Here is a 25,618-nt window from a genome sequence, read left to right on the forward strand (position 1 = left end):
TGGCCTGGGCTGGGGACAGAAATGACACAAGACAGCAATGCCCATGGAAACAGATTCTGCTTTCTTCATAAATGGACTTAGGGCCCACTTTGGGCCATTGAAGAACTTGTTACAAATGGCACAATTATCTAAATGTGAGGTATTTCAGGACTGGGAGGTATCCTAGAAGTTTTGTTGTTTCAGGGGAAGATAAGGAGAGAGAGGAACTGGTCTGCCTGCTTGGGCCGGACTGCCTGGCAGCACCAGGGTCGCGTTACCATGGCTCCCACTGATTTGTTTACTTGCAGTGAGGATTTTACCGTCCAAGGGGAGTTGGGCACACGTTGCACCCAGTGCATTTTCCCCCTCGGGAGGGGCACTTGGCAAAGGAGAGTCCGTGGCCTTCGGGGCCCCTTGGATCTTGTCAAGGGGGTCAGCTCTTCAGTGCAACCGTTTACGGGAAAAGCCGCCTGGCCCTCGGCAGTGTGCCTGGTGCGCTGAGAGCTGGCATGGGAAGGTGACGCTTTTAATCGCCCCCGCTGTCAGGTTGGGACCAGCCGAGGCAGCTCGCTGCCGGCGAGGAGCACCCCTGCCACCTGGATGGAGCAGGTCCTGGGCAGCTGCAGGACGGAGTGAATGTCCTGGCATGTCACCAACACATTCCTGCTCTGGGGATTCCTGTTTTGTTAGTCACCACGAACTCGCCCCCATCGGTGTCTGCTCGTGGTCGCTTCGAGTCATGTCTTTTCCAGTAGCCCTTTGTGAGCTCTCAATAGTTTTGGAGATCACAGGGTTGGAGGTTTTCAGACATAAGCATGGGTCAGAATCGCATGGGGAAGCCTTTTTACAATGCAGACTCCGGGGAGCCCTCCCTGCCCCCAGAAGTTCTTTGGGGGAGCCAGGTATAAAGTACCTGTCCCACAGGGAGGTCCAAAATAATCTCCAGGTGTTGGCGAATGGTCCCAGACAGTCATGTGACAATGAAAGGAAAACCTTAACATCGGGTTGGTCTTTACAATGTCTCCTGTCCTGCAGGTCCAGCAAAACCGTCCACCTTCCCCTCCCCTGAGTCCTGCAGCATCTCGTCCGTTCCTCCCTTGGGATGCCGACATCTAAACATCTTTACAATCCCCATGTTCACTTGTGGGGTGAAAGAATGCAAAGGCTTCTTGCTTTTGCAGAGCCCAAGGCTTTAGCTTAGGTTGGTTTCATGGGTGATGGGATGATGAGGCGACCTGAGCCCCATGTTTGAGCACCCCCAGGGGAACGCTACTTCCGGGGGAACACCATTTCATGGGTGCATGGAAGGGTTTTTCTAGTCCCTGTATTGGAAACACTGTGTTCATCAGGTTTCTATAGCCTTCAGGATGCCAGTGTGCCCATACATCTCCGGGATGCGAGGTCATCTGGGGGGCTCCCCTGCTGTCTGGCAAGGTGCCCTTTCTGCAAGGTCTCCCTCGAGGTGCTGGTCTCCTACAGAACACTCGCTGGAAGACAGCGCCCTGGGCCGAGGGAACTGGTGGTTAGGTGTGGAGAGTAAACACCCACAGGGGACAGAGAACTCTCGTGGATTCCATTTCCCGCGTTCAGTGTCAGGGCTTACGGACAGCTGCCGTCGGCATGCTGCTTTGGTGGAGGATCGGCAGGGCCAGGGCAGTTAGTTCTGGAATACTGAGGGGGGTCGGGAGGCCGGCTTTCTTCATGTGCAGTTTTGGCTGCACTGCCTTGGGTGCGCCTAAAGCTTTGAGAACCAACCTGGGCTCTTGCCTTGTTTCCCACTGTCTAGTATCACTGCCTGTCCTGGGCCCAGTGACCAGGTTCCTGACTGCCTCTGGGCTCTGTCCTTGGGTCTCCTGTGTCCACTTTTACCTGTCCATCTCCTTTCTCTTTCCCCATCTCTGCGTGAAGATAAAACCCAGCATTAATTAATTAATTAATTCATTCATTCCACGAATCTGATGTGTGGGGTGCTGCTGCCTTCATATCCTGCCTTTTGGCTCCTGCCTGCTACATCCCCATCATTCGTCAGGGTGCAGAAGGAGCTGGCTGAAAGCAGGAGCGTGATGTCGGCTCGTCTTTGCAGAGCGCGGGGATCTCACAGTAGCTTTTGTAAAATCTGTCTCCTTGGAAACCCCGACACAGACATCCTCATCACACACGAGCTTCATTTTACAGCCAGTTCAGGGACTCGTGTGTCTCAGTGCTTTCCCGATCGGGACACCGATACTTCCTTGTCCTCGTCCTGGTTGTTGGTGTGTCCCAGATCTCAGTGTCTCCTTCTGGGGATGAAGGAGATGAGAGAAAACTAGTGCTGATTTAGTGCTAGCAGCTCCATAGGCTTCGCTCTTCACACCTGCTCTCAAATGCACGCATGGTCACCTGGCCCCGCCCCCACATTTAAAGGCAGAGGAACTAAGACTTGGATGCGTGACTTCCCACGCATCCCGGAGGCAGGATTTGAACCCAGGTCTGCGGACTCTTACTTCCAGCTGATCTTTGAAGGACTCTTCTAGGCCCCACTCTTACCACCTGCTCCCACCCTCCACCCAAACACAATTTTTTTTTTAAACAAGAGATCAAATCTACTTTTATTTACTTCCTTTTCAATAAGTGTGCCTCTTTGAGGGGGACAGCATGACACGGATTCTGGGTCCAACGGCCTTAGCAGGAAGGTTCCTTTGGAATTCGGGACACACCACCCACTGTTCCCACGAGCACAGGCCACCTTTCCCCGGCGACTCCGGTTTTGTTCCGTTTGCCACCGGGAGCCGCTGCGTTGCTCTTCGCTGGGTACACATAAGCACACCTCTTGCCTGGAGAGAGCTCAGTTTCATCTGGAGCACAAACACCTTCCGTTTTAAGGAGGGCTGTGCGCTCCCTCCGGTTCCGGAGACCCCGCGTAGAGCCAGCGAAGGTGGCCTTGGACCACAGCGCGCAGACGTATTTGTCCTTACAGAAGTCTGCTCCCCGCAGCGCCCCCAGGTGGCAAGGTGGTGGCAGGAGCCCAGCTGCAATGTTCCTGAAGACCCGACTTCCCTTTAGGTCTGTGTGCTGGAGGACGGGGGGGCTTTGGTTTGCTATTTCTGGCATGCAGTTGGGACCATTTGAAGTCCACCCAGAGCCTGTTCCCATGACAGGTCAAGGAAAGTGTGAATCATTGAAAACCACAGAAAATTGCCACGTCCCATTTTACACTGGTGCCGTCAGCTTCCCCCGCCTCGGAAACCTCACTCCAGGCTGCTGACCCCGAAGGGCTCAGAGGACCGACCTGAGCCCGTGCCCCTTTCTCCCTGCCCTGCAGGAAGTGTGTGCGGAGCAGCCCAGGGAGGCAGGTGCTGCCTGTGTGGGGGGTCTCCTTCTACGGTGCTCGTTTGCACAAAGCTCTGTCTCAGAACCGTTTGTCTAAAAGAGACACCCTGCGAATGCCCATTGTGCCCGAGGGTGGTGCTCGTGTGATTCATGCCAGAGCCACTCTCCCTCCTCCGAGCTGCCACCCCACCCGATGTGCCCGAGAGACTGTCCCTCTCGAGTTGTCTGCCAGGAGAAACTGCTCTGTGGCGAGCGCTCCGGGAAGCCAAGACCTTGGTCGGGTCATCCATCGCCCTTGCTCTAGCACCTATTTCTATGTGACTCTTTGTCTATGCAGCTCTTAATCCGACTCAGTGTCTCCATTCCCCTAGCCCTTCCCCAGGACCCCGTGACCCGTCTTATTTCCCTGAGGAAATAGAAGAAATCAGAAGAGAATGCCCACCTTTCCTGCACCCAAACTCACAGACTCTGCATTCGTGCCCAGCGCTTCCTGATCCTCCCTACGCAATGACTCCTGGCACAGTGGGTGGGCGGGGCCTCAGGCCAGCACCTCCCCTGTGCCGTGGACACGACATCCCCGCTCACAGCTGTTCTCCCCCCACAGCTGCATCGTTCTCGCCAGCATATGGACATGCTCTAAGAACTCCTATCTTAAAAAAAGAAAGAAAGAAAAGAAAAGAAAAGAAAAGAGAAGAAAGAAAGAAAGAGAGAGAGAGAGAGAGAGGAAGGAAGGAAGGAAGGGAGAGGAGAGGAGAGGGGAGGGGAGGGGAGAGGAGAGGAGAGGAGAGGAGAGAGAGGAAGAAAGGAGAGGAGAGGAGAGGAGAGGAAGAAAGGAGAGGAAAGGAAGAAAGAAATCCTGTATGAACATACAATGCTCCTCCAGCAATTGTCCCACTTCTTAGATCTCCTTTGAAGAGAAATTTCTCAGCATAGTTTCTGGGCAGGTCGACATAGTTCCCCCTCTCCAGCCTGTGCCGGTCCCACCACAAGCCCACAGGCAGTGCTTTTGGCAAGATCAGCTGTGGCGTCCACATTGGCCAAATTCAGCAGCTGTCATACTGGGTCCCCAGCAGCGTTCGGCACAGTTGCCCCCTCCCTCCTTCGTAAAACCTTCCTCTGGCTTTAAGGTACCAGCCTCAGTTCTTCTTCAGTGGAGGCTTCTTCTGAGTTTGCCGTGCTGCCTCAAGGTTGAGTCTTGGGGTTTCTTCTCTGTTGCCACTGACCTTGTAAGTGAGCTAAGTCAGTCCATGACTTTAAATACCAGCTATATGCCGGCCACTGGCGTCTGAAATTGTCCCTTCAATTCTGGACTCATGTGCCTAGTTGCCTTTTTGGTATTACCACTTGGGTTCTAATAGGCATTTTAGGAAGAACATAGTCCAAACCAATCAAGTCCTCCTCCCTGACCTACTCAGTGGATGGCATCTCCATTCTTGCAGTTCTTTGGGTCAACTTTCCACATAGCAAATATTTCAGGATTCTCTATTCTGTTCCATTAGTCTGTATGTCTATTTCTGGGCCAGAAAAAACATTTTCTTAATGGTTTTATCATTAAATGCTAATGTCTGATAGAATGAGAATTATCCTTCTTCCCACCTCTGTGCTTCAAGATTGCTCTGGCTATTTTTGGCCCATTGTTCCACCCTAAAAATTTTAGAACAAGCTTGTCAGGTTCCATGAAAAAGCTCGTTGGAATTCTGATTTATTTCTTCAACAACAGTTATATATCACTTACTAGGTGCCAAGCACTGTTCTAAATGCTTTGCAAATACTTACTCAGTTAAAATGTATATTTTTATTAGGAGACAATGACATCTTCTTGCTACTGAGACTTCCCATTCATGAACATGGTGAAGATTGGGCCTTCTTTGATATTTCTTAATAAAATTTCATAATTTTCTCCATAATGGTCTTGAATTTTAGATAGATTTGTTCCATGGCACTTTGTACAATTTTATTTCTGTTGTAGAAGATATATTCTTTGACAAACGACAGTTCCTACTTGTATATTGCTCGTGTAAAGGAATTCAGCATAGATTTTTATTGTTAACCTCAATCTGACAACTGTACTTAACTGTCTTACTCATTCTAATCATTTGTCTGTGAATTCCCTTGGATTTTCTGAGTGAAAATGACAGCCCCTCCTGTTTAGGCCTCCTGGTTGGACAGAAGTCTGAGTAGTGGGTATCCTTATCCTATTGCTGAGTTTGTAGGGAGCCTTCTTATTTTTCACCACGAAAAAGGATGCTTGCTGTAGGTGTTCACTAGATTTTCTTGATCAGATTAAGGAAATTCCTTCTAGTTTGCTGAGCAATTTTGGGGGGTTTGTTGTAAATTTTATTTTTTTAAATTAACATAGAATTTTTTCTGGTGTTCTGTTCTGTAGGTTTTAACACATGCTTGACTTTGTGTAAGCACTACCATAGTGAAGGTATAGAATCATCCCATCATTTCAGAAAACCCCCTTGTGTTCTCGTGTTATAGTCAAACCTCCTCCCCACCCCAGATCTCTGGAACTACTGATCTGTTCTCCATCATTATAACTTTATTCTTTTCACGAATGCTACGTGAATGGAGTCAGGCATTATATAACCTTTTGAGACTGCCTTTTTTTCACTCAGCCTAATGCCTCTGAGACTCATCCAAATTGCACATTATCTGTAGCTTGCTCCCCGTATGGCTGAGCAGTATCCTGTTGTATGGATGTACCACATGTATCCATTCACTCACTGTATGGATGTACCACAGTCTGTTTATCCATTCACTCAGTGTATGGATGTACCACAGTCTGTTTATCCATTCACTCACTGAAGGGCAGTTTTTGTTGATGATAAAGGGAGCTGCCATAAACATTTGTATGCAGGTTTTATGTGACATAATTTCCATTTCTGTAGCATAAATACTTATGGTAGGTGTATGTGTAACTTTATAAGGATCTGCAGAGTTTCCCTCCAAAGTCGCTGTATGACTTGCATTCTCACCAGCACTGCTGGAGAGTTTCAGTGGCTCTGCATCTTCTTGCACTTGGTATTGTTGAAATTTTTTAATTTTAGCATCCTAGTCATCCTAAGAGGTGCATCATGGTATCTCATAGTGGTTTTAATGTGCATTTCCCTAATGGGGAATGATGTTGACCATCTTTTTATGTGCTTCTGTAGCCTGCGGTATCAATATATCCTTTTCGCTGAGGTGTCTGTCTGAGTCTTTTGCCCAGTGTTTAATTGTGGTGTTTCTTTTTTTTATGATAGAGTTTTAAAAATTGTGGTAAAATTTATATCACATAAAATTTACCAGTTGAGCCATTTTTAAGTGTATAACTCAGTGGCGTTAAGCACAGCCACAGTGCTGTGCAGCCACCACCACTGCCCATTTCCAGAGACTTGTCATGATCTCGAGCAGAGTCGGTGCCCATCGAACAGTAGCCGCCCACTCCCTGCTCCCCCAGCTGCTGGTCGGCTTTGCTCTACTTCCTGTCTAGGTGAGATTTGCCCAGGCTAGGTGTTCGTGTAAGTGGAATTATACAACATTTGTCCTCTTGTGTCTGGCTTTTTTACTTACCATAATTTTCAAGGTACGTGGTTTTCAAGGTGGTTAGCAGAGATTTGTCCACAAAACGTCCCCAGAGACATTGGGTCCATGCTGCAGGGTCCTTGGAGCATGAAAGATGACTGACAGAGCCGTGGATGAGCTGTCACCTGGGTTCTTGGTGGTCACACCCAAACGTGGCTGCCAGCCTCACGCCGATGCTGACGGCACCGGATCTGTGTCACTGAGACTGTTCACAGGTAAAACGATCATCAGCCAGGTTGGCACGCACTCGAGAGCAGCTGCTCGCCAGCTTCAGAGTAACCCTGCCGTACGTTACGTTGAGGAAGAACAAGAATCTTCATGATTCTTGAAACCCCAGATTCTTCATGGATTGTAAGAAGAATAACATCCATACACTTTGAACAACGTTCAGTGTTTGTGTTCTGAAACAAATCATGGGCCAAATGTCTCCGTTTCGGACAGGACCAGCTGTCCTGCGAGGTTCAAAGTGCACGCATGGTTGTGGTGCATGTTCAGCTTCATTGGTTTCTATGAGGGACGGACACGCCACCTGGTGGATGGAGCACCTTTGGTTGACTCGTCTCTCGGTGGGCACTGGGGTTGTGTCCACCTTGTGGCTCCTGTGACTGATGCCACTCTGAACACGGGTGTCCAAGTATCTGTTTGTGTCCCTGCCTTCCGTTCTTTTGGGTGTATCCCTAGGAGTGGAGTTGCTTTGTTTAAATTTCTCTGCTTCTCACTTCCCACGACTGTACCTGAATTCCAGGTCAAGGGGCAGACAGAGAGAGGGGGGGAAAATAATGCCATGGGGGTTTACTCCGTGCTCGCGGGACCACGGCTCCTTTGATCAGAGAGGAAGGTAGTCCCCCCTCAGGGGTGTGTGGGTTTCTAGGGGCTGGGATACAAGAGAATACCCAGGAGAAAAAAAATGTGGATTTTCTCTGCTCAGAGAGTTGGGAGGCCCATTCCCACTCTTGTGCCCAGACTGGAAGGAGTCCCTGGGTGTTCTGTCACTCATGCTGGCACCCTCTGGACTGTCTTGAGGCAAAGCCAGGGGATCCTAAAGGAAGAAACAGAAACTGCCCATTGGTTTGGTGGTACTTTGGATTCTTGTGTTTGCTCTTCATCTGTCGGCTACCGATTAGTCTCAGGTCCTCAGATAGGTGCTGCATGCGTCCTATCCAGGATTTGTGGCTGCGTTCGGGGGGAGAGGTAGGGTGGAGTGTGTTCACTCCATTTTACTTGGAAGTGCACCTCTTTTTTTGTTGTTTGTTTGTTTTCTATTAACCAAGAGTAAGTCTTGATTTTTTTCAAAGACGACATATCTTCAGATAATATTTTTGTTTTCTTCTCTGATCTCTTAGTAGGCTGAATTATATTATGAAATCAGTAGATCCTCTAATATTGTTCCACTTCTGCAATAAGCATGATAAACATATATTCTCGCTTTCAGTTTGCTGGCTCTGGTGTTTATGTGCTATTATTTCACCTATGTAGTATGTTCGCCTTGATGTTGGTAACATCGCCATAAAAATATTGCAGTTTTTCGAGCTCCCTTTCAATGTGTTTCTCTTTTAAATAGTTCTTCCCGCAGGCTGGTTTTAAGATTTGCTCCTGTGAAGGGATCAGCGGGTGTCCCTACCGATAAAAATTGGGCTCTGGGTGTAAGGGACCAGTGACGAACTAGCACGTTGCTGTACAGAAGGACGTTAGGGGGCGCTAGAGGCCTCTTCCAGGAGGTGCGTGAGCTTCCTCCTGCGTCAAGTTGCAGGAAACTCAGTGGCTTGTTCTCTCTGGGGCCGTGCAGCGTGTGGCCCCTGGGAGTCAGGAGTTCTGCCTCCTCTGCCTGTGCGGCCCCTAACGAGATGTGTGCAGGGGCAGGGCCGGTGGCTCAAGCAGAAATGGGTAGGCCAGGTTCACGTGAAGTGGGGTGGTTGTTTCTGGGACGTGTACACTGTCATCTTGTGGGTGCCGTGGAGCCAGGAAGGACCAGCTGAGTGATCTGGGGCAACGTTGCCTCTCCGAACTTCAGTGTCCAGGAGGAGCCTGGGTGGGTCTGGGGGTCTTCGAGGCCGTCATGCCTTTTGGCCTGACGTGGGCACGTTTGGGCTCCGTTGTCCGGACAGGAAGCTGGGTGGGCCTTGGGGGTCTGGAAGGAGCTGTTAATGAGGGAGCAGGGAGGCGTTTTAATTGGCACCCCAGACGGAGCAGCACACTTAGCACTCGGATTTCCTCCCGAGTTCTTTTCCCCCAGGCCCCCGTCGGCCTGGCTGGAGCCCAGACAGACCTGAGCTGCCCCTTGGGGACGGTCACCATGGTTGCCAGGGGCTCCCGGGGAGGCCTGTGCAGAGTCTGAATCCTCCCTTCAAGGAGGCTGACAACCGCCTTGAGAGCCACCGGGGAGAGCCGAGAGACTTGCACTTAGCGACGGGCCCCTCCCCGGACCCGGCAGGCCTACAGGGGAACGCACTCCTCGCCTCTTCTGGAGAGGCTCCTGAGCTGTGGGCCCTTGGGCTCCCTCCTCCCTCCCACCAGCTTTGTCTCTGAGCTTGAACTTCAGGGAGTTGTCCCTGAGGGACTCTCCCTGGAGACCCTTCACTCACTGCCTCCCCCTGCAGGTGAAAAGGTGATTCTGATGCAAAAGCAGGTGGAGACTAGCCTGGACAATCCAGCTCTGGTCATCTGTGTTGTGTGACAGTGACTTTGTATCAGGGCCAGACCTGCCTGCAGTGACCGGGATGCAGCTGTGCGGCCTGGGCAGCTCGCTGCACCTCTCTGGCCCTTGCATTCTCCCAACCCCGACGGAAGGCAGCTTGTCAGTGGCCAGCATTGTTTCCAGCTGGGATGGCCTGGAGGTCTGGGGCTACATCTTTGCCCGTTGAACTGTGGGGCACTTGACACAGGACTGCTTGAAATTATCCCGAGGAAGGCAGAGTGGTCAGGTGGAAAGGGTGGGGGCTGTGGAGTCAGGCAGACCCAGGGTCCAGTCCCTGCTGACCAGCAAGGCCCAGGACTCTGGGAGACCCACTGCCGACTCGTGTGCGGATTGGAAAATGATGCCCCTTTCCGAAGTTCCTTTGTGCTGGAAAATTCTCGTGACAAATCTGCGCTGTGACCATGTGATGTGTGCCTCCCAGAATTGTGCCGCGTACAACCCACCCAGCCGTGCCCAACAGCTGTCCGAGCCCCCGGGCAAGGCACGCAACCCCCGTGGACCTCTCTCTGTCTGCTCACCTGGGAGAAGAGGACAGTGGCGCCTGTGCCCCCTGGTGGTGGTGAGGATGGAGACGTGGGTAAAAAGCCCAGGCCGTGGGCGGAGTCGTGGCTCTGGAAACCTGAATGTCCCTTTCCTTTTTCTGGGGACCGTCTTCCTGGGATGGCTCCTTCAGGGCCCCAAGCACCTCCCTGCTCCCAGCAGGGCAGCCGGTGGTGGCCCAGGGTTTCCAGGGTGGGTTTGGAGCGGGGAGTCACAGCCTGTCAGCAGGCCTCAGCGTCCGCTGCCATCTGGGAGTTCGTTCCAGCATGCCTTGGAATGCGGCCTCTGTTCGCCCCTCAGGAGGGAAGGGGAGCCCCCGGGGGCTGGGGACCCGTGGGGCACAGAGCGGCGTCACCGTTGCGAGGCAGGGGAGGCTCACGGGAGCCAGGGCCTGAAGGGGAGAGGCGCACACCGCAGCACCGCAAGGAGCTCCAGCCTGGATGGGCCGGGCCTGTTCTGGGCGAGGCTGAGGGGAGACCTGCAGGCAGGCTCCACCCTCAGAGGAAGGGCCGCCTACGGCCGGGCCCACCAGGCACGGGCTGGCCGTCCCCTCGTTAGGGCTGCTGTGGGGCATCCAGGCAGGACGCGTGCAGTCGAACCAGCGACTTCTTTTTCGTCTTTAAAAAAATGCACTTACAGTTGACCTACAATATTGTCTGAGTTTCAGGCGTACAGCTCACTGATGAGACATTTCTGTAACTTGCAAAGTGATCACCCCGACAAGCCCAGCACCCATCCGACAGCATCCATCGCTATGACAATGTTATTGGTTCTATTCCCCATGCTGCACTGCATGTCCCCGTGACCGACTGTGCAACCGGCGATTTGTGCTTCCCAATCCCTTCGCCTTTTTTCGCCTGGCCCGCACCCCTTTCCCTCTGGCGATCTTCAGGTCGTGGGGCCACTCGACTTCCGCTGTGCTCTCCAGCCCGGCGAACTGCTGAGGAAGGGGAGTGCTCACGAAACTGGGTTTCGACCCCAGCTTCTCTTTCACTAGCCCCTGATTCGGGCCAGTTACCCACCTTTTCTAGGCCTCGGTTTCCTCGTCTGCAGATGGGAAGGGTAATTCTCGCCTCATGGGATGGTGGGAACATTAATTAAAAATTGTGAGTGCGATGGTCCTACCAGTGTCTGGTGCAAAGTGGGGGCCTGATACATCTTGGTGTCCCGCCTCCCTCTCCCAGCTACGTCTCTTCTTTGCCTTGTGCGGGGTGAGCTGTCTTTAGTTAACTGCGCGAGCAGCCAGCTGGATGCTGGACTTGGCTTTCATATATGTCTCAGCCTTTTAACTGCTAGTGGTTGGTCTTGGGCTGCTCTGCTCGACTGGGGTGTTTTCATGGGGCCAGGACAATAGGGGGCGCTGTAAGGTTCCCCAGGCAGTGCCCCTGCTGAGAGCCTGCAGTCCTGCATGGCCAGTGGCTGCGGTGGCTGCCAGGGTGTCAAGCAGCCGGGCCGTACAGAGCTTCGCAGGCCGTCGCCGTCCAGAACTCTGATGCATGGCGTTGGACCGTGGCCGAGGTGGCAGTGCTTGGGCGTGAAGCCTGCCCCCAGACCGGGGTTCCAGCCCCTGAATTGAGCACGTGGTTAAACATCTGCTCTCAGGTGGGTTGGCGTTCCCATTTGCCCGTGCGACCTGTGTACGGACGGGGCTGGGAGGGAAGGCGGGCTTGCAGCCAGAGGCGGTTTTAGAGCGTTTCAAGGTGCGAGTGCTGACCTTTCACGGCTTTTCCCTGCCGCCTTTCTCAGTGAGAAGCTTTTCTTGCCCGAGAAAGGGAGAGATGTGTGGTAGGGCTGGTCCGTCTCCGTCTGCTCCCGGGAGCTAGAAGGCCCCACGCACCCCTTCCTCCTCCCCTGGAAGGGCCTCTGTCACCCCCCCACCTCACGGCCCCCCACCTGTCCCGGGTCTCCTAGAAGCCTCCTCCCGGTCCTGGTGCTGCTCACCCCGGGCCACCACGAGCTCTCTGCTCTGTGAACAAGGACCCTTCATTCAGCAGCCAGCGGAGTTCCGGCCCTGGCACGTGTTGGCATTAGGTTTCCCCATTCAGGCTCCCTGAGGTCAGGCCCGGTAGCTTGGCCGGGTGGGTCCCACGGAAACGCCAGGTGCCGTGGCGAATCCAAATGCAGCGATCCCAGTAATCCACCTCAGGAAGCTCCGCGCCAGGCCTCCGGGTCTCGGGTGGGCTCCAGCCACCCACGGACCAGTCATATCCATCCTGCAGTCCAGCTCAGTGACGGGGGAGGGGGCTCAGGGGCACTCGGTAGAGGTGCATGGATTGTTTGGTCTGGGTAAGAGGTGGAAGGTCAGCCTGAAACCCGGGGGTCAGGGAAAGGGAGCGAGGGAGTGAGGGAAGTAAGTCCGTTTCACTTTTAACATCCTGCTCTGTCCCCTAAAGGATTGGCGCATAGAGCCAAACAAGTAAAACACACTGTGGAACGAAGTAGGATACAGGTAAATGAACACATGTATAAAATCGGGACCAGAGAAGAGAGAAATTTATTACCTGAGCCTTTACCTATGACCCATAGTCCTCTAGATTGAAAAAAAAAAAACAAGTTAAAGGAAAGATGTTTCCATCCTCTCTGGCTGGCAAGGCTGTTCTGATTTCTCCTTCCGCCTGTGCTCCGTGTCCCCGTGGGCTCCGTAAGCGGCAGCCAGGCCGCCGCCGGCAGGGCAGCCTCGCCCTCCGGAAGGCTTGCCCGTTACTGGTTACTGCGGAGAGAGGGGCCCCAGAGGGGAGCACCCCCGCCACTCTCCAATGGCCAGCTCCAGTGACTCATCACGACAAAATGGTTTTATTTTCTTTTGTGCAAGAGCCTGACCCAGAGTCGGTGTGACAGCCAGATCGGCCCAGAAGGTAGAAGGAGGAGGCAGTGCGAGCATTTCTGGGTAGAGGGCGAGGGAAGGACACAGGCTGAGGGCTGGTGAGCCTCCTGTGTCACTGGGCTCACGCTCCAGCGGGATGGCGGGCTCTGTCCGCGGAGTTTCCGAGCTGCAGCTCCGTGGAGTGGAGGCCGGCCCCGGCCTGCTCTGGGCTCTTGGCAGTGGGGCCCATCAGACAGGACAGACACGCGGGTGTGAGACGTTTGGGTGTGCGAGCTGGTCCTGGGACGGGGTGGCACCCGGTTCAGTTTCCAGATCTGCCACGTGCTAGACGCTTCATCTCAGGCAAATTAGTTATATTCACGGAGACTCAGTCTCCGCATCTGGAAAATGGGGAGATGGTAGCAACACCCTCAGAGAGTTGCTGTGACGATAAAATTAGGAAATGAAGGGGAAGTGCCTAGTCTGGTCCTTAGGTAGTGCATGGCACCTCTCATTTTAAGCAACTCTCATTCACCCATCCTCCCTGCCGGTCCGTCCTCCCCACCGTCCTGCCGCCCCACCCCATGCAGGTTTTGGGGAGGAGTCACCGACACATCTTTCAAAGTTCAGACTCAGCATCAGAAGCCTCTCAACATGGCACTTGATTTGGCCATCACCAGAGTTCTGCATGGTGATGCTGACAACCAGTCCTGGGGGTGTCCAGCATCAGTATTTTTCAAACCCACTGGGGGCAAAGGAAGCCAAACTGTTTTGCCCTTGACCAGTCATCATGTGGGAGCCAGAGATGGACGGTACCCTCTTCTCCGAGAATGCTGGCCTGGGGCTGAAGGAAAGGGGCGGTGTTTCCGGCCGCCCCCCGCCCGGCTTCCGTCTGCTCTTGGGCACACGGGTCTCTCGGAGTGTCCGTTTCGCCACCTGTTACTCGGAACAGGTCTTGCCTCCCAGAGGCCGCATTTATGAGTTGTATGGCTTTGCACACCGAGATGAATTTGATCCTTGTTTCTATTCCCTTGTTACTCTTTTCTGCCCAGGGAAGGTTTAATGGGGTCAGGGAGACACCTGGTTGCTGGGGCTCTTGCATGACCATGGCATTGAAGCTCCTTCCTTTGTAATTAGCATCTCCCTCTTCGGGGTCCCCTTGTTCTGGGTGCTGGTCCCCCTGTGCCCAAAGGGCCTCCCTCCACTGACCATCTCCTGGGCTTGTGCCAGGTGCCAGGTGCCAGGCAGGTGACCTCCCCCATTCTCTGTAGGCTGGTGCATGGCCCTCACTGGGGCCAGAGGCATGGGGTGGGCTGGGGTCAGGCCTCAGTGAGACTGTTCCCTAAGTGTGGCCCCCCCTGGGGGTCACAGCTCCTATCTGCCGCCCCTCTGTGGAAGGCAAAGAGCCAAAATGGGAAGGGACTGGGCTTTGGAGCCAGGTGCACCTGGGTTTGGATTGGAATTCTGCCACACGCACAACTGTGTGGTCTTGGAAGGGCGACCTGACCTTTCTGAGCTTCCGTGTCCCGTCTGCCTGTCAAAGGGGAACGACAGTCGCACTCAGTGTGAAGGCCGGGGCCGTGGCGGGTTGTCCGTGGCTTCACCGGGTGTCTGCAGTTCAGCCGGGCTTGGGAAACTACTCTGAAGGGCGGAATGGACACTCACAGTGCACGTAAGTGCTCGGGGAGTGTTAGTGTTCTGGCACCGTGTTCCTGCAGCATTTCCAGGCCCTGGCCCCATCGCGCTCTGCATGGCAGGTCAGGAGAAGGTTGGTCCTTGATTTGTACAGTGAATGTTGTGTCCTGGGCCGGTAGGCCCTGGGGATGTAGTAGGTTCGTCGTGGGCAGAGAGTCCACGCTTGTGTGGGGCTCACACGGTAGTGGAAGGAGAAAGGCCCCCCCCCCGCCCCCGGGGCTGAAGGTGCTCCGTGCCGTGTGGTGGGCTGTGGGGAGAGTGGGGTGGGGGCTGGGGCAGAGGAAGAGGGGAGTTGGGGGCTGTGTTCTTAGTAAGATGGTCATGGAGGGCCTTACTTGGGAGGTGACTGCACAGCCCAGGTAGTTGACGATGACCTTGGACCGAGCCTCCGTTCCCCCAGCTGTGGCTCAGGTCTTCGGCAGGTAAAGGCAGGGTGAGGTGAGGCCCAACGCCCGTGAGCTGTCCTGAGCTGCACCCTCCACAGCGCCCGGGAAGATGCTGCCAGCTCCTTCCAACGCATTTTTCCTCTCTGGGCATCCCTGGTGCCTGGCTTTCCAGCCCCATGCGGACCACCCTCGAGGGACTGTCCGTCCAGCCCCTCCACTGGGGGTCCCAGAGCTTGCGGCAGGGCAGCGGGCGGCTCAGGCAGGCCCCTCACAGGAAGCCAGGCTGCCCCGCCCCGGCTGGCTCGCTCTGCTTTGCCCTGGCACCCCGAACCCCAGCTGTGTTTACACTAGCCCAGGTGCCAGGGCTTTCAAAACAAGGGTGGTGGTGTTTTTGGTGCGCCTTTTGGTTACAAAGCAGTGTGCACCTGCTGGGGCCACCCTCCCCTGTCCTGTTCTGGTGGCCTGGCGTGTTTGTGGCTTCGCTGGGACGTCAGAGCCACCATCTTTGCTTGGGGCCGGGACGCCCGTGGCTTTAGTTCACTTGCTGTCTCCCCTGCCTCCCACCCCCCGCCTGCACATCTCGGAGTGAGGCAAGCCTTATTTCGAGATTCGTTTCTGGCCATTTGGGGGTGGGGTGGGGAACATACAGCACACGTCCCGGGGGAACACTTCGTTTGGAACGCTGCTTCTCAGATATGAGTGTAGCTTCCGAGGCAGTTGATTTTAAAACCTAGGGTCCTGTCCCCACATGCAGGGATTCTGCTTTAGTGGGTCGGGGCTAGGACCAAGGAATCTGTGGGATCATCATCCCTGTCGTCGTCATCATCACCATCACCTTAATGTCAGCTCCGTAGCCGGCCACACTTGAGGAAACTTAAATCTCACGGCCTCCCTCCCTCACTTGCTCGTCGGTCGAGGCCGAGTGAGGTCTGTTGTATCCAGACCTGCGGGGTCTCGCCCAGCTCCGAGCCCCCAGGGGGCCCTCGGGACACGTGCTGGAGGCAGAGGCGGCGCGAGGTGGAGCTTGCATAAAGAACCCTTCACTCACAGCGTGAACAGCTGCCCATTAATGGATCCCCATAGCTGTGTTGGCGTCTTTTTTTAATCCTCGCCTGAGGATGTATTCATTGACTTAGAGAGAGAGAGAGAGAGAGAGAGATGTGAGAGAGAACGGTCCGTCAGCTGCCTCCCACACGCTCCCCAACCAGGGGTCAAACCCTCAACCCGCGCATGTGCCCCGACTGGGAACCAAACCCACAACCTTCTGGGGTATGGGATGATGCTTCCGGCAATGGAGCCACCCGGCCAGGGCTGTTTGCAGTGTCAGTGGTTGAATTTCTCTCAGAGTCATGTTTTTGTTCAGGATTTTTTGGGGAAGAGATTTTATTTATTTATTCTTAGAGGGGAAGGGAGACAGAAAGAGGGAGAGAAACATCGATGTGTAAGGGAAATGTTGATTGGCTGCCTCTCCCATGTGCCCAGACTGGGGACCGAACCTGTAACCTAGGCCTGTGCCCTGACTGGGACTGGAACTGGTGACCTTTCGCTTTGGGGCGGTGATGCCCAACCAACCGAGCCACACCGGCCAGTGCTCTGTTGGATTTCTGGGGGTCAGGATTTTAATGACAAAACAGTAGCAGCCTGAAAAGAAGAACTGAATACGGTCATTACGTTCGAAGGAACCCAAGTCTCACCTTCCTCCCTGGATGCTGCTTTGGTAAAGATGTAGGAAGTCACACCATTGATTCGTGCTTCTGAGTCCTGGTTGCTCTTTGGAATCACCGGGAGTCTAACAGGGACCAATGCTTCGGTCCCACCTCCAGCCCCGGCCCCGGCCCCAGCCCCAGCCCCAGCTTGGTTGGTTGGGCTGTGGTCTGGGTGCCAGCACTTTTGAAGCCCCCCAGAGCAGCACCCTGAGTCGATCACCGCAGAACCTGGCAGAAATGAAAATTCCCAGGCCTCACCCAGACCCACTGAGTCAGGACCTGCACTTTCTAAGGAGTCCTGCAGTCTAGGTTCACACAGCCAGCTGGCGGTGCTGGTGCCCGCGGCAGCTGGGGAACCACTGGCCGGGCTGGGGAGTTAGACAGAGGGGCAGAGGTCTGTGAGGTGTGGCGGGCATCGGGGGGCTTTGAGAAATGAATGGCTCCACTGGGACCTCAAAGGATGAGGGGGAGCTGGCCATGATGCAGAGGGAGGCGTGGCCAGTGGCCGGGGGAGGGGCAGCAGGAGCTGAGCGTGAAGGGCGTGTTTGGGAGTCCTCAGTTTAGAGCGTGTGACGAGGAAGCTGTGGGCAGTCTAGTGAGCTAGGAAGAATAGGTAGGGCCAGGGCCTCGATACCTGGCCAAGGCAGCTGTATCTTGCAACAGGGAGCCTGGCGGTGGGCCTGCATCTGGGGGAACGAAGCTGGTAGCAGGGCTCAAGTCCCTCCTGGGTGGGGGCGACCCTCCTGGTGCCCCACTGGCCTGGATCTCGGTGCCAGCCCCTCGTGGCGTGACTGGGATCTGGGTCAGCAGTTCCCACCCTTGGGTGGGGGGTGGGGTGAGAGGGGAGCGGGGGGTCAGCAGCCATCCCCGCGTGTCTAATACAGCAGTGGCAGTACCGTCACCGCACTTCTTTCTCCCAGAAGCGAAAGCGTGACTCTCCCAGCAGAATGCTTTAGTGGTGGCTGGTGTGCTCGGGGACTGCCGTGGGCTTTGTAATCCTGCTTTAAAAGTAGCCCGTCTGTTTCTGCAGCAGCCGTTGTGGAGAGATCCTTGCTGCATCTCCTCCTTTAGAGATCTGCAGTGTCTCAAGAGGAGGCGCTTTGGACTCAAGGCCGGGGAAACTCATATTTATACCTCGCTGGGCTCGCACCTCCCTACCCCTTCCTTGCTGTCTGTCTGTCTGTCCTTTCCCGCTTTCCTTTTGAATCTCGGGGCTGCGAGGGGTCGGGTGGGCGCGCAGGACGCAGCGTCGCCTCCCCCTGCTGCTCACTGCGTGCAACGTCTTGCTCGTGACAGAGGGCGGAGTGGGGCATCGCAAACAGCAGACGGACAGAAGTAGACTCCCTTTAATTAAAAATACGGAGTCCTTAATTTAACCAATCGTCCACACGTCGTAGGTTAAAAAAACGTTCCCCCTTTGTGGGAGGGTGAAAGGAATATTTTTGGCTCCTTCCATTCTTTGCGAAACGAAGACACGCGTTTATGAAGGAGTTGTTTCTTTCGTTCTGCCGCTGGGACCAGCGATACATTCGCAATCTTTATTCTCTGACAGTATTGAGTGTTGTTTTCTGAACTAAGATGACCAGATTTTTCCAGTGGAGCGCTTTGGGTGTGCGTTCAGGTCGGTCACAGACATCTATATGCTTTTTGACTGTGTATATACGGAACAACCAAAGTAATAATCCTTGTGGGCATGAACAGTGATATTTAATGTGAAGGGATTTTATCTTTCTACTTGATAATTGAACTCTTTTTTATCCTCACCCGAGGACATTTTTCATTGCCTTTAGATGGGAGGGCGGGGAGAGAGAGAGAGAGAGAGAGAGAGAGATAGAGATAGAGATAGATGTGAGTCCCCCACTGGGGAGCGAACCTACAACCTGGGCATGTGCCCTGAGTGGGAATCGAACCCACAACCCTTTGGCCTAACGGGACAGCATGCCAACCAAATGAGCCACACCAGCCAGGGCCGTGATTGACCTCTCTTTAATCACAAAGATGGTGTTTGTAAACACAGGGACACTGATGACGACCCGTGGACATGATCGCGTAGGGCCTCCTCACAGGAGCCACCACCCAAGGGGAAGCCTGAGGGGGGAGGTCTCCTCACGCAGCCCTCTGAAGTGCCTCCTCGGTGCCCCCCATGTGGAAGCCCCTTGTTTGTTAGCCTCTGAATTTAAATGTCCTTCTCGTAAAGCCCAGCCCTGATGACTTCTGCCATCCCTGCCTTGGCTCTGCCCCTGTTCACCTGAGCACGTGGGGCTTCTGGCAGTCGGTTGGGGTGCAGTCCTGTGCTGAGGGGCGGCCCGATGGGGGGAAACTTGAGACAGGAGGACAGACGTGCCGTGGCTCAGAGGCCGGGGCTGCACGACTCTTGCTAAGTGGGCACAAGCCAGTTAACTCCTTCAGGCACAGTCAGCTTGCTATTGTAAGGTCCCGCCAGCTTCACTCAGACGTTCTAATCGAATTATTGGCGAAGGCGCTCAGTCTCACTCGGGCGTCGGGAGCAGCCCTGGACATACAGAAAGAACAGAAAGAAAGTTGCTCTTACTCCCTTACAAAGACTGACACATCGCTCCCTGTCAAACCACCCAGAGCATTTGGCTTTTGGGTTTTGTTTGCACACGAGCTTTGTTCTAATCCCATTCTCCGTTTTCTTTTTTTTCCAGTCGCAAATGAAGCTGGAGACAAGGCTGCCAGACCACTAGCCCGCTTCTCCCGTGAGTAACTCTGTCCTCTCCTGGGCTCCTTCCGAGCCCGGTTCACCCCCGTGCTCCCGCCGAGTGTCCGTGCAACTCTGCCAGTGAGGGAGTGACGTAAGAAACGTCTTCAGTGGGTTCAGCTTCTTCCCACCCCAGCCCCATCGTGGGTGGGCCCGTCCTTGCAGTTGCCTGTGTAATCCTCAGAACTGCTGGTTTACCGGACTGTTCCAGGCTTTGCCATTCACGTGTGGTTCTGGGAGCAGAAAAGGTATCACCTGGGCGCCTCAAGCCCTCGAGGGCCACCCTCGTTCGCCACGCTGAGCGAGGCATGCCAGACAAACAGAATACAAACAACAGTTGTGGGGAATAAAGTAAGCACAGCACGGTCGCTGTAGTTAATAACATAGTATGCATTTGCTAGTGGCCAAGAGAAGTGCATCTTAGAGTGCCCAAGAAAAAAAAAATTGCAACCGTGTGCAGTGATGGATGGTAACTAGGGTTATGGTGGCCTTCCTGGGAGTTACTTTGAAATGTATACAAATATCAAGCCATTATGTTGTACACCCCACACTAGTAGAATGTTACATGTTAACTATATCTCACCACCCCCCAAACTCCCCCAAACAAACAAAAAACCCCAAACCAAAAAACCAAAGCAGTATACCTTTTCAAGGAACAGAGGTTACTTGTAGTGTCCAGACACGGCCACAGGGTGGCAGGAAAAGCCCAGAATTTGCTGTGCGTCTCCTCTCTGGGAGCCTTAAAAGAGGCTCCACTCTGTGCGAGGGACCCAGTTTTTGTGGGGAGAGCCCAGGGCAGTGGGAGAGATGGCAGGGGAGGGAGGCATGGGCCCAAAAGCTCGTGAGCAGGGCAGCCCTATTCTGGAGTTTCGATTGCTTCCCTGACTGAGAGGAGAATAATTTCTCCCCTGAGACTAGACGTGGTTGAAAAGAAAATAATGTATCAAAAGGAACAAGAAAACAGAACCAAAATTTGGCTTCTTTTGCTTCCGGAGGTAAAAATGCAGGCAGCGTTGGAAACAGATTATCCTACTGAAGGGGGCGATGTAGGTGGATGGAGGAGAAAGCAGAGGGAGCACCCGCCTGGCGGGAGCTGGGCAGGGGCAGGGACCTGTGCAGGGAGGGTGAACCCCACAGGTGAATTGCCGGGGGGTGATGTCCAGGGCAAACTCAGGGTCGTGTCTGGCAGAGCGCAAGAGCTGGGCCTTCCCTAAGTGACCTGTCACAGCTGGGAGGCTCTGTCGCAGGACTGGGGGCGTGGGCTGCGGGGTGGATAGGTTATGGAGCCAGGGTGACAAGAACGAGGGGAAGGTACAATGGGTGGCAGTGGCTATGGCTGATGGCTGGTGGCTGGGCATTGACAGTCCCCAGGGGCATGTCCCATGGACGCCCCAGAGCCTCCTAAAGGGCCCGGGACGGGGCCGGAGCTGCAGGGAGGTTTTCAGATTTGTCTTCAGCAGCTGCGGCGGTTCCTACACAGTTCAGATGAGCTGCTGCCCTGGATTCCACGTCAGCAGCACGCAGGGCCCGAGCTTCTTCGCTCCCACTGGTTCCAGCAGGAAGTTACCCTGCACTGCGGCAGCTCTAGAACTTCCACAGGCCGCGGGGCAGCAAGCCGGCTCTGTGGTCCTCAGCGGGGCAGGGTGGGGGTTGTCCCTGGGAGCCTGCTAGAGATACAAGGCCTGGGATCCCTCGCCAGCTCTGCTGAAGCAGGGACTCTGGGGGCTGGGTCCCTGCAGCCTGTGTTTTAGCAAACTCTGCCAGTGGCTGTGATGCACACCCCCGTCAGAGAACCACTGCCCTGGTGGCAGCGGCGGCGGGGTAGAGGCAGAAGCCCCGGAGCAGAGCGGTGGTGCGGTGTTTGTACTTACTTTCCATGTCGCAGATTAATACAGCTGGCGTTTTTTCACAGCTGTTTGTGATTACGTATAGAGAAGACAGAGCAAATGTTAAGTGTCCTTATCAGAGAAGGGTGTGTTATTATTTTAGTTTTACTGGGGAGCTTCAGGGGTGCTGAGGGTGACGATGCAAGGTGGTCCCAGGGTCTCCCTCCTGTGCTCTCGGAACTGGCGGTGCTCTGCGTCATTCCTGGAGTCCAACCCTTTCTCCTTCTAAGGTTGTCTTCTGCCCGGTCCTGGCCTTCCCTCCACAGCAGGGTCTTATTGTGAGGGCTCTGTGGCCGGCCCACTAGCTTCTTGCTTGCACCTCCCCCTCCCCCGCCCCCAGCAGGTGCCATCACCTTCAAACTCTAGTGTTTGTCACGACACACCTGTGCTTCAGAAACCAGGTCACCCCCCAGCGGTGCTCCCCCAGGGCTGATCTTCTGGACCGCAGGGGGCCCCCCCCCGCTTTGCCTTCCTCCTCTCCCCACCCCCTTCACCCGGTGCGGCCATTACCAGCCAGGCAGACCTGCTCCGTCCAGCAAACAGACTGACTCGTACCGGCCCGTTAGTGCAGACTGGAGAAATTTCCAGTCAGACGGGGACCTCAGAATGGTCCGGTCCAAAGCTCACCGCCTCCGGAGAGCTGGGCCCGGAACAGTGTCGGCAGCTGTGGTCATAGGGAAGGACTGGAGAGAGAGAGAGAGAGAGAGAGAGAGAGGGAGAGTTTGGGGACTGAAACCCACTCTGCTTTTCCCTTTTCAAAGACACGTGACCGAGTGTTTGACTGTGTCTACTCTGTTACTTGGTCGCCCGTGTGTTAGCCACAGGCTGACCAGCGGACTGTCTGATGATGCTGTGAGTAGCCCCTGTGGCGTGGGGACGAGGTCCCGCCCTGATGTCAGCGGAGGCCCCTGGTCTGTCGGGGTCTGGGTACACGGGCTCTCGTCCCTTCTGTGAGCACTCGGTATTGGGGGGTTGGGGGGGTGGGGCTAGGGCTGCAGTCCTCGGGGTTTTCCCAGGAGACCTCGGACCACCCAACATTCTTCTTGCCCCAATTCCCTACCTCTGCTCATTGCTGCCCTCTCTCTGCTTCTGGCTGTCCTCACATCTGCTCTGACGTGGGCCGAGGTGCGGACCAGGCCCCTTCCCCCCTCCTCTTCCTCTTCGGGAGTGGACAGCGGCTGTCTGCTGAAGCAGACTTGGCGGAAGCTGAGGGATGCACAAGAGAGACCCCGGTACGCAAATGCAGGCAGACCCTTTACACTCATAGCTCTGTTCTCAGCGGTCCTCCCTCCACCCAGCACCGACCCTGTCCTTAGAGGCCACCTCACCTGTGCGGCTCAGGGGCAGGTATCTCAGAATCAGGCAACGGGGCTCACCTCGGAAGGACAGTTTGGGTGTGGGGAATGAACACCAGCAAGTGACAGTTATTTCCCTGAAAGAGTTTGCCACCAACAGACAATCTGTGGCCTTGACTCTATTCCCAGCCACGGGTAGTTTGGGCCCAGGTTAGAAAGAGATCTTCTCCGTGACTAACGTGTGACCCCAACGCCTCTGCTTTTCTGGAACTCTTGATTAAAACTCCAAATCTCCGAGCAGTGGCTTCCAAACACTTTATTTTTGATCCCAGCACCCAAATGTGACAATGTGTCTGGGACGTGTGTGGCCCCCTCCCCCAGCCTCGTTCCCACGGCCCGTGTCACCACGTGCATTCCCACCGGGTTTCCACAGTGAGGTTGAACCTCGGCCCCGCGACCTCCCGAAGGGATGCTCGGGAGGGTTCCAAGTGAACCACGTGGCAGGTGGGGAGGCTTGGGGTTTGCATCTTCGCAGACATTAGCCAACTTCGAGGTAGCTGGGCCTTGAAGAACTTCCACTTCATTATGGGGGAGCTGGTGTCTGAATGAGTGGAAGTCTAAATTGTGGACAGCTTTAAAAAATGCTGTCTTCTCCTGCTCAAGTACCTGCAAGTTATACTGACTGCTGACAGAGTGTGTGTGGAGTGGGTTTCACTCTCAATAGGCAGGCTCCTGTTTTAATTCGCGTGCTCGATGGATGCTGTCGGAGCTCTTGAAAAGTCTCCCTTTAATCTTGTCTCCATCAGTGCTCTGCTGAGCAGACTCTTTTGATGTTTGACAAAGAGTAATTGAGACCTTTCCTCTTGGAGATTTTTAGAAAGGATTTTATTTATTTATATTTAGAGAGAGGGGAAGGGAGGGAGAAAGAGAGGGAGAGAAACATCGATGGGTCACACTCCCCCAACTCAGCCAGGGTCCTGGCCCACAACCTAGGCATGTGCCCTGACCGGGAATTGAACCAGTGACCTTTCGCTTTGTGGGACAACGCCCAACCCACTGAGCCACGGCAGTCAGGGTCAATGTCACAGATGTTTTGAGAACTGTTGAAGGTTTCCAAGAATTTTTTTTAAAAACCTTTTAGGAGAATTAAATCTCTTCTTTCCTCTGGGCCTAGCAGGACTCAACCCTCTCAGCCTTCCACCGGTATAAGCTTCATGTGTTGTTATCCAGGAACCGAGGTGATGAGTGCTTACTGGCCGGGTTCAAGCGGGATCGCCAGCTCACCGTGGCCTCGCCACCCCATCGGACGCACTTCACAATGCCTGGGTAGTCATTTCAGATTCCGAGTCTTCCGTCTCACTGTCTGGCTCGCTTGTCTTTTCTCAGCCCATCAGCCTCCCCTGGTGTTACACACCTCCCCCCGCAGCCTGTACTCCCTCCTCTATCGGGAGCTGCGAGCTGCTTTCATGCGAGAGGGCTCAGCAAAGTCAAGGTTCTCCCTAGTAGCAGACAGGGTGTATCTTATTGCTCATGCAGAAGGATGCCTGCTTTGCAAAAAACCGCTGAACATTCTGCTTGTGTGTACGTGTATTTGCTCACAAATGCAACATATAGGCAGTGCTGTGGGTCACTCTGAGCCGTGGGTCAGGAGGAGGAGAGATTTGGGGCCACGGAACCTCTGGTTTTCTAACTCCGGGGTCCGGGATATTCAGCCTCTCGGAGCCCAGGTGTCCTGGTGCTCGGTGAGGTTCCCGTGGTGCCTTGGAGAGCTCATTTGCAGCTAAATAAGGCAACACAGGTGGAGGCCCTGGGACGAGGCTCGGCCCACGGCCTGCGCTGAAGGAGAGGCTGCTCACGTCCGAGTCTGCACGCCGGGCTCCCAGGGAGCACAGTCGTGGGGTGCTGTGGCTGGAGGTTATGGTTCTGGAAGATCTGTAATTCATCTGGGGGGCTCCCCAGGTCCACGAAAAGTTGTCTTTGTAACGAGAGGGACAGATGTATGGCAGGGGCAGAGGGGAGATGCCGGGAAAGGGGAATATTTTAGGAATTGAACGAGTCAGGGAGAGGAAGGCCAGGGCACAGGTGGGCCGTGGGCTGGGGGGAGCCGCTCAGCTCCCGCACCTGGGCCGGCCGCGTTATTTTTGGCTCCCCGAGGGCTGAGTTATTCTGCGGCTTCCAGCGTGGGTTTTCAGATATTACCGAGGGAGACCTGTGTGACTCTGTTTCTGTGTTTTTGCTTCTAGTCAGAAACATTTCATGCTCTGAAAATCGGCTTAAAATAAACCAGAGCAGGGGAAATGTCTATTTTTCATTTTCTGGGAGCAGGCTGTCCCGGGGTCCCTGGAGACACCCTGCCCATGCTGGCAGGAGCTCTGAGGAAGGCGAAGAGTGCATTCCCACTCTGCCGAGCCCAGAGGAGGGGGCCCCAAAAGGCTCAGACTGGGGTGGGGTGGTCGGGGGCACGGGGCCGGGTCCTCCTCAGGCGGGGAGGAGCAGCAGAGGGCACCCTGGCTGAGTTTTCTAGGACACGAAAACTGAGCGGGGACTCTCTGTCCTGGGAACCTACGGAGCTCAGCTTCACGTCCCAATTTTAAAGCTCTAGCGACATTGTTTTCTCTTGATTTCAGCCCCTGGGTCTTTCTGCTGAAGTGGTCATTGCCCCACAGACACTCAGAGTAGAACTGGGGAAGCCAGGGAATGACCAGCCTGGAGGTTACCCTTGTCTGAGGGGTCAGAGCCTGCCTCGAAGCGCTCCCTCTTTGCTCCTCAGGGGGCAGTGCTGAGCGTGGCCCGCAGGCCCTCTGCAGACCTCTGGCTGCAGTGACCCCAGGCCGGGAGGGAGGAGCAGCCAGGGTTACCCTGGTTGTAAGGCAGTCACACTGCCTGGGAGGTGGCGCAGTGTGTTATGGGAAAGCGGCCTTGGGTTAGCTGTCAGTGTCTGTTGTGAGCTCTCGGGAAACCACTTAAAAAGAAAAGAAAAGAATTATAACCAGTATGCTGAGAAAAAGAGAAGATGGAATCATGGAAGACGC

At 54.7% G+C, this 25,618-nt stretch overlaps 1 protein-coding gene across 6 annotated transcripts in view; it reads left to right on the forward strand.

The window, feature by feature from the left end:
• Positions 1–25,618, forward strand: part of PDE1C (phosphodiesterase 1C) — a 364,388-nt gene that overhangs the window by 38,945 nt on the left and 299,825 nt on the right. For 5 of the 6 annotated variants that reach the window (XM_045827375.1, XM_045827378.1, XM_045827379.1 and 2 more), the window contains exon 2: positions 19,353–19,403. In XM_045827375.1, the coding sequence (XP_045683331.1) occupies positions 19,353–19,403 (51 nt within the window). Of the gene's footprint in view, positions 1–14,534; positions 14,569–19,352; positions 19,404–25,618 lie in introns of those variants that run through there. The other variant, XM_045827376.1, reaches the window with a different exon arrangement.

Source organism: Phyllostomus hastatus, unplaced genomic scaffold, assembly GCF_019186645.2.
Source record: "Phyllostomus hastatus isolate PE091 unplaced genomic scaffold, TTU_PhHast_1.1 phas_scaffold_78, whole genome shotgun sequence".
Lineage (NCBI taxonomy): Eukaryota > Metazoa > Chordata > Mammalia > Chiroptera > Phyllostomidae > Phyllostomus > Phyllostomus hastatus.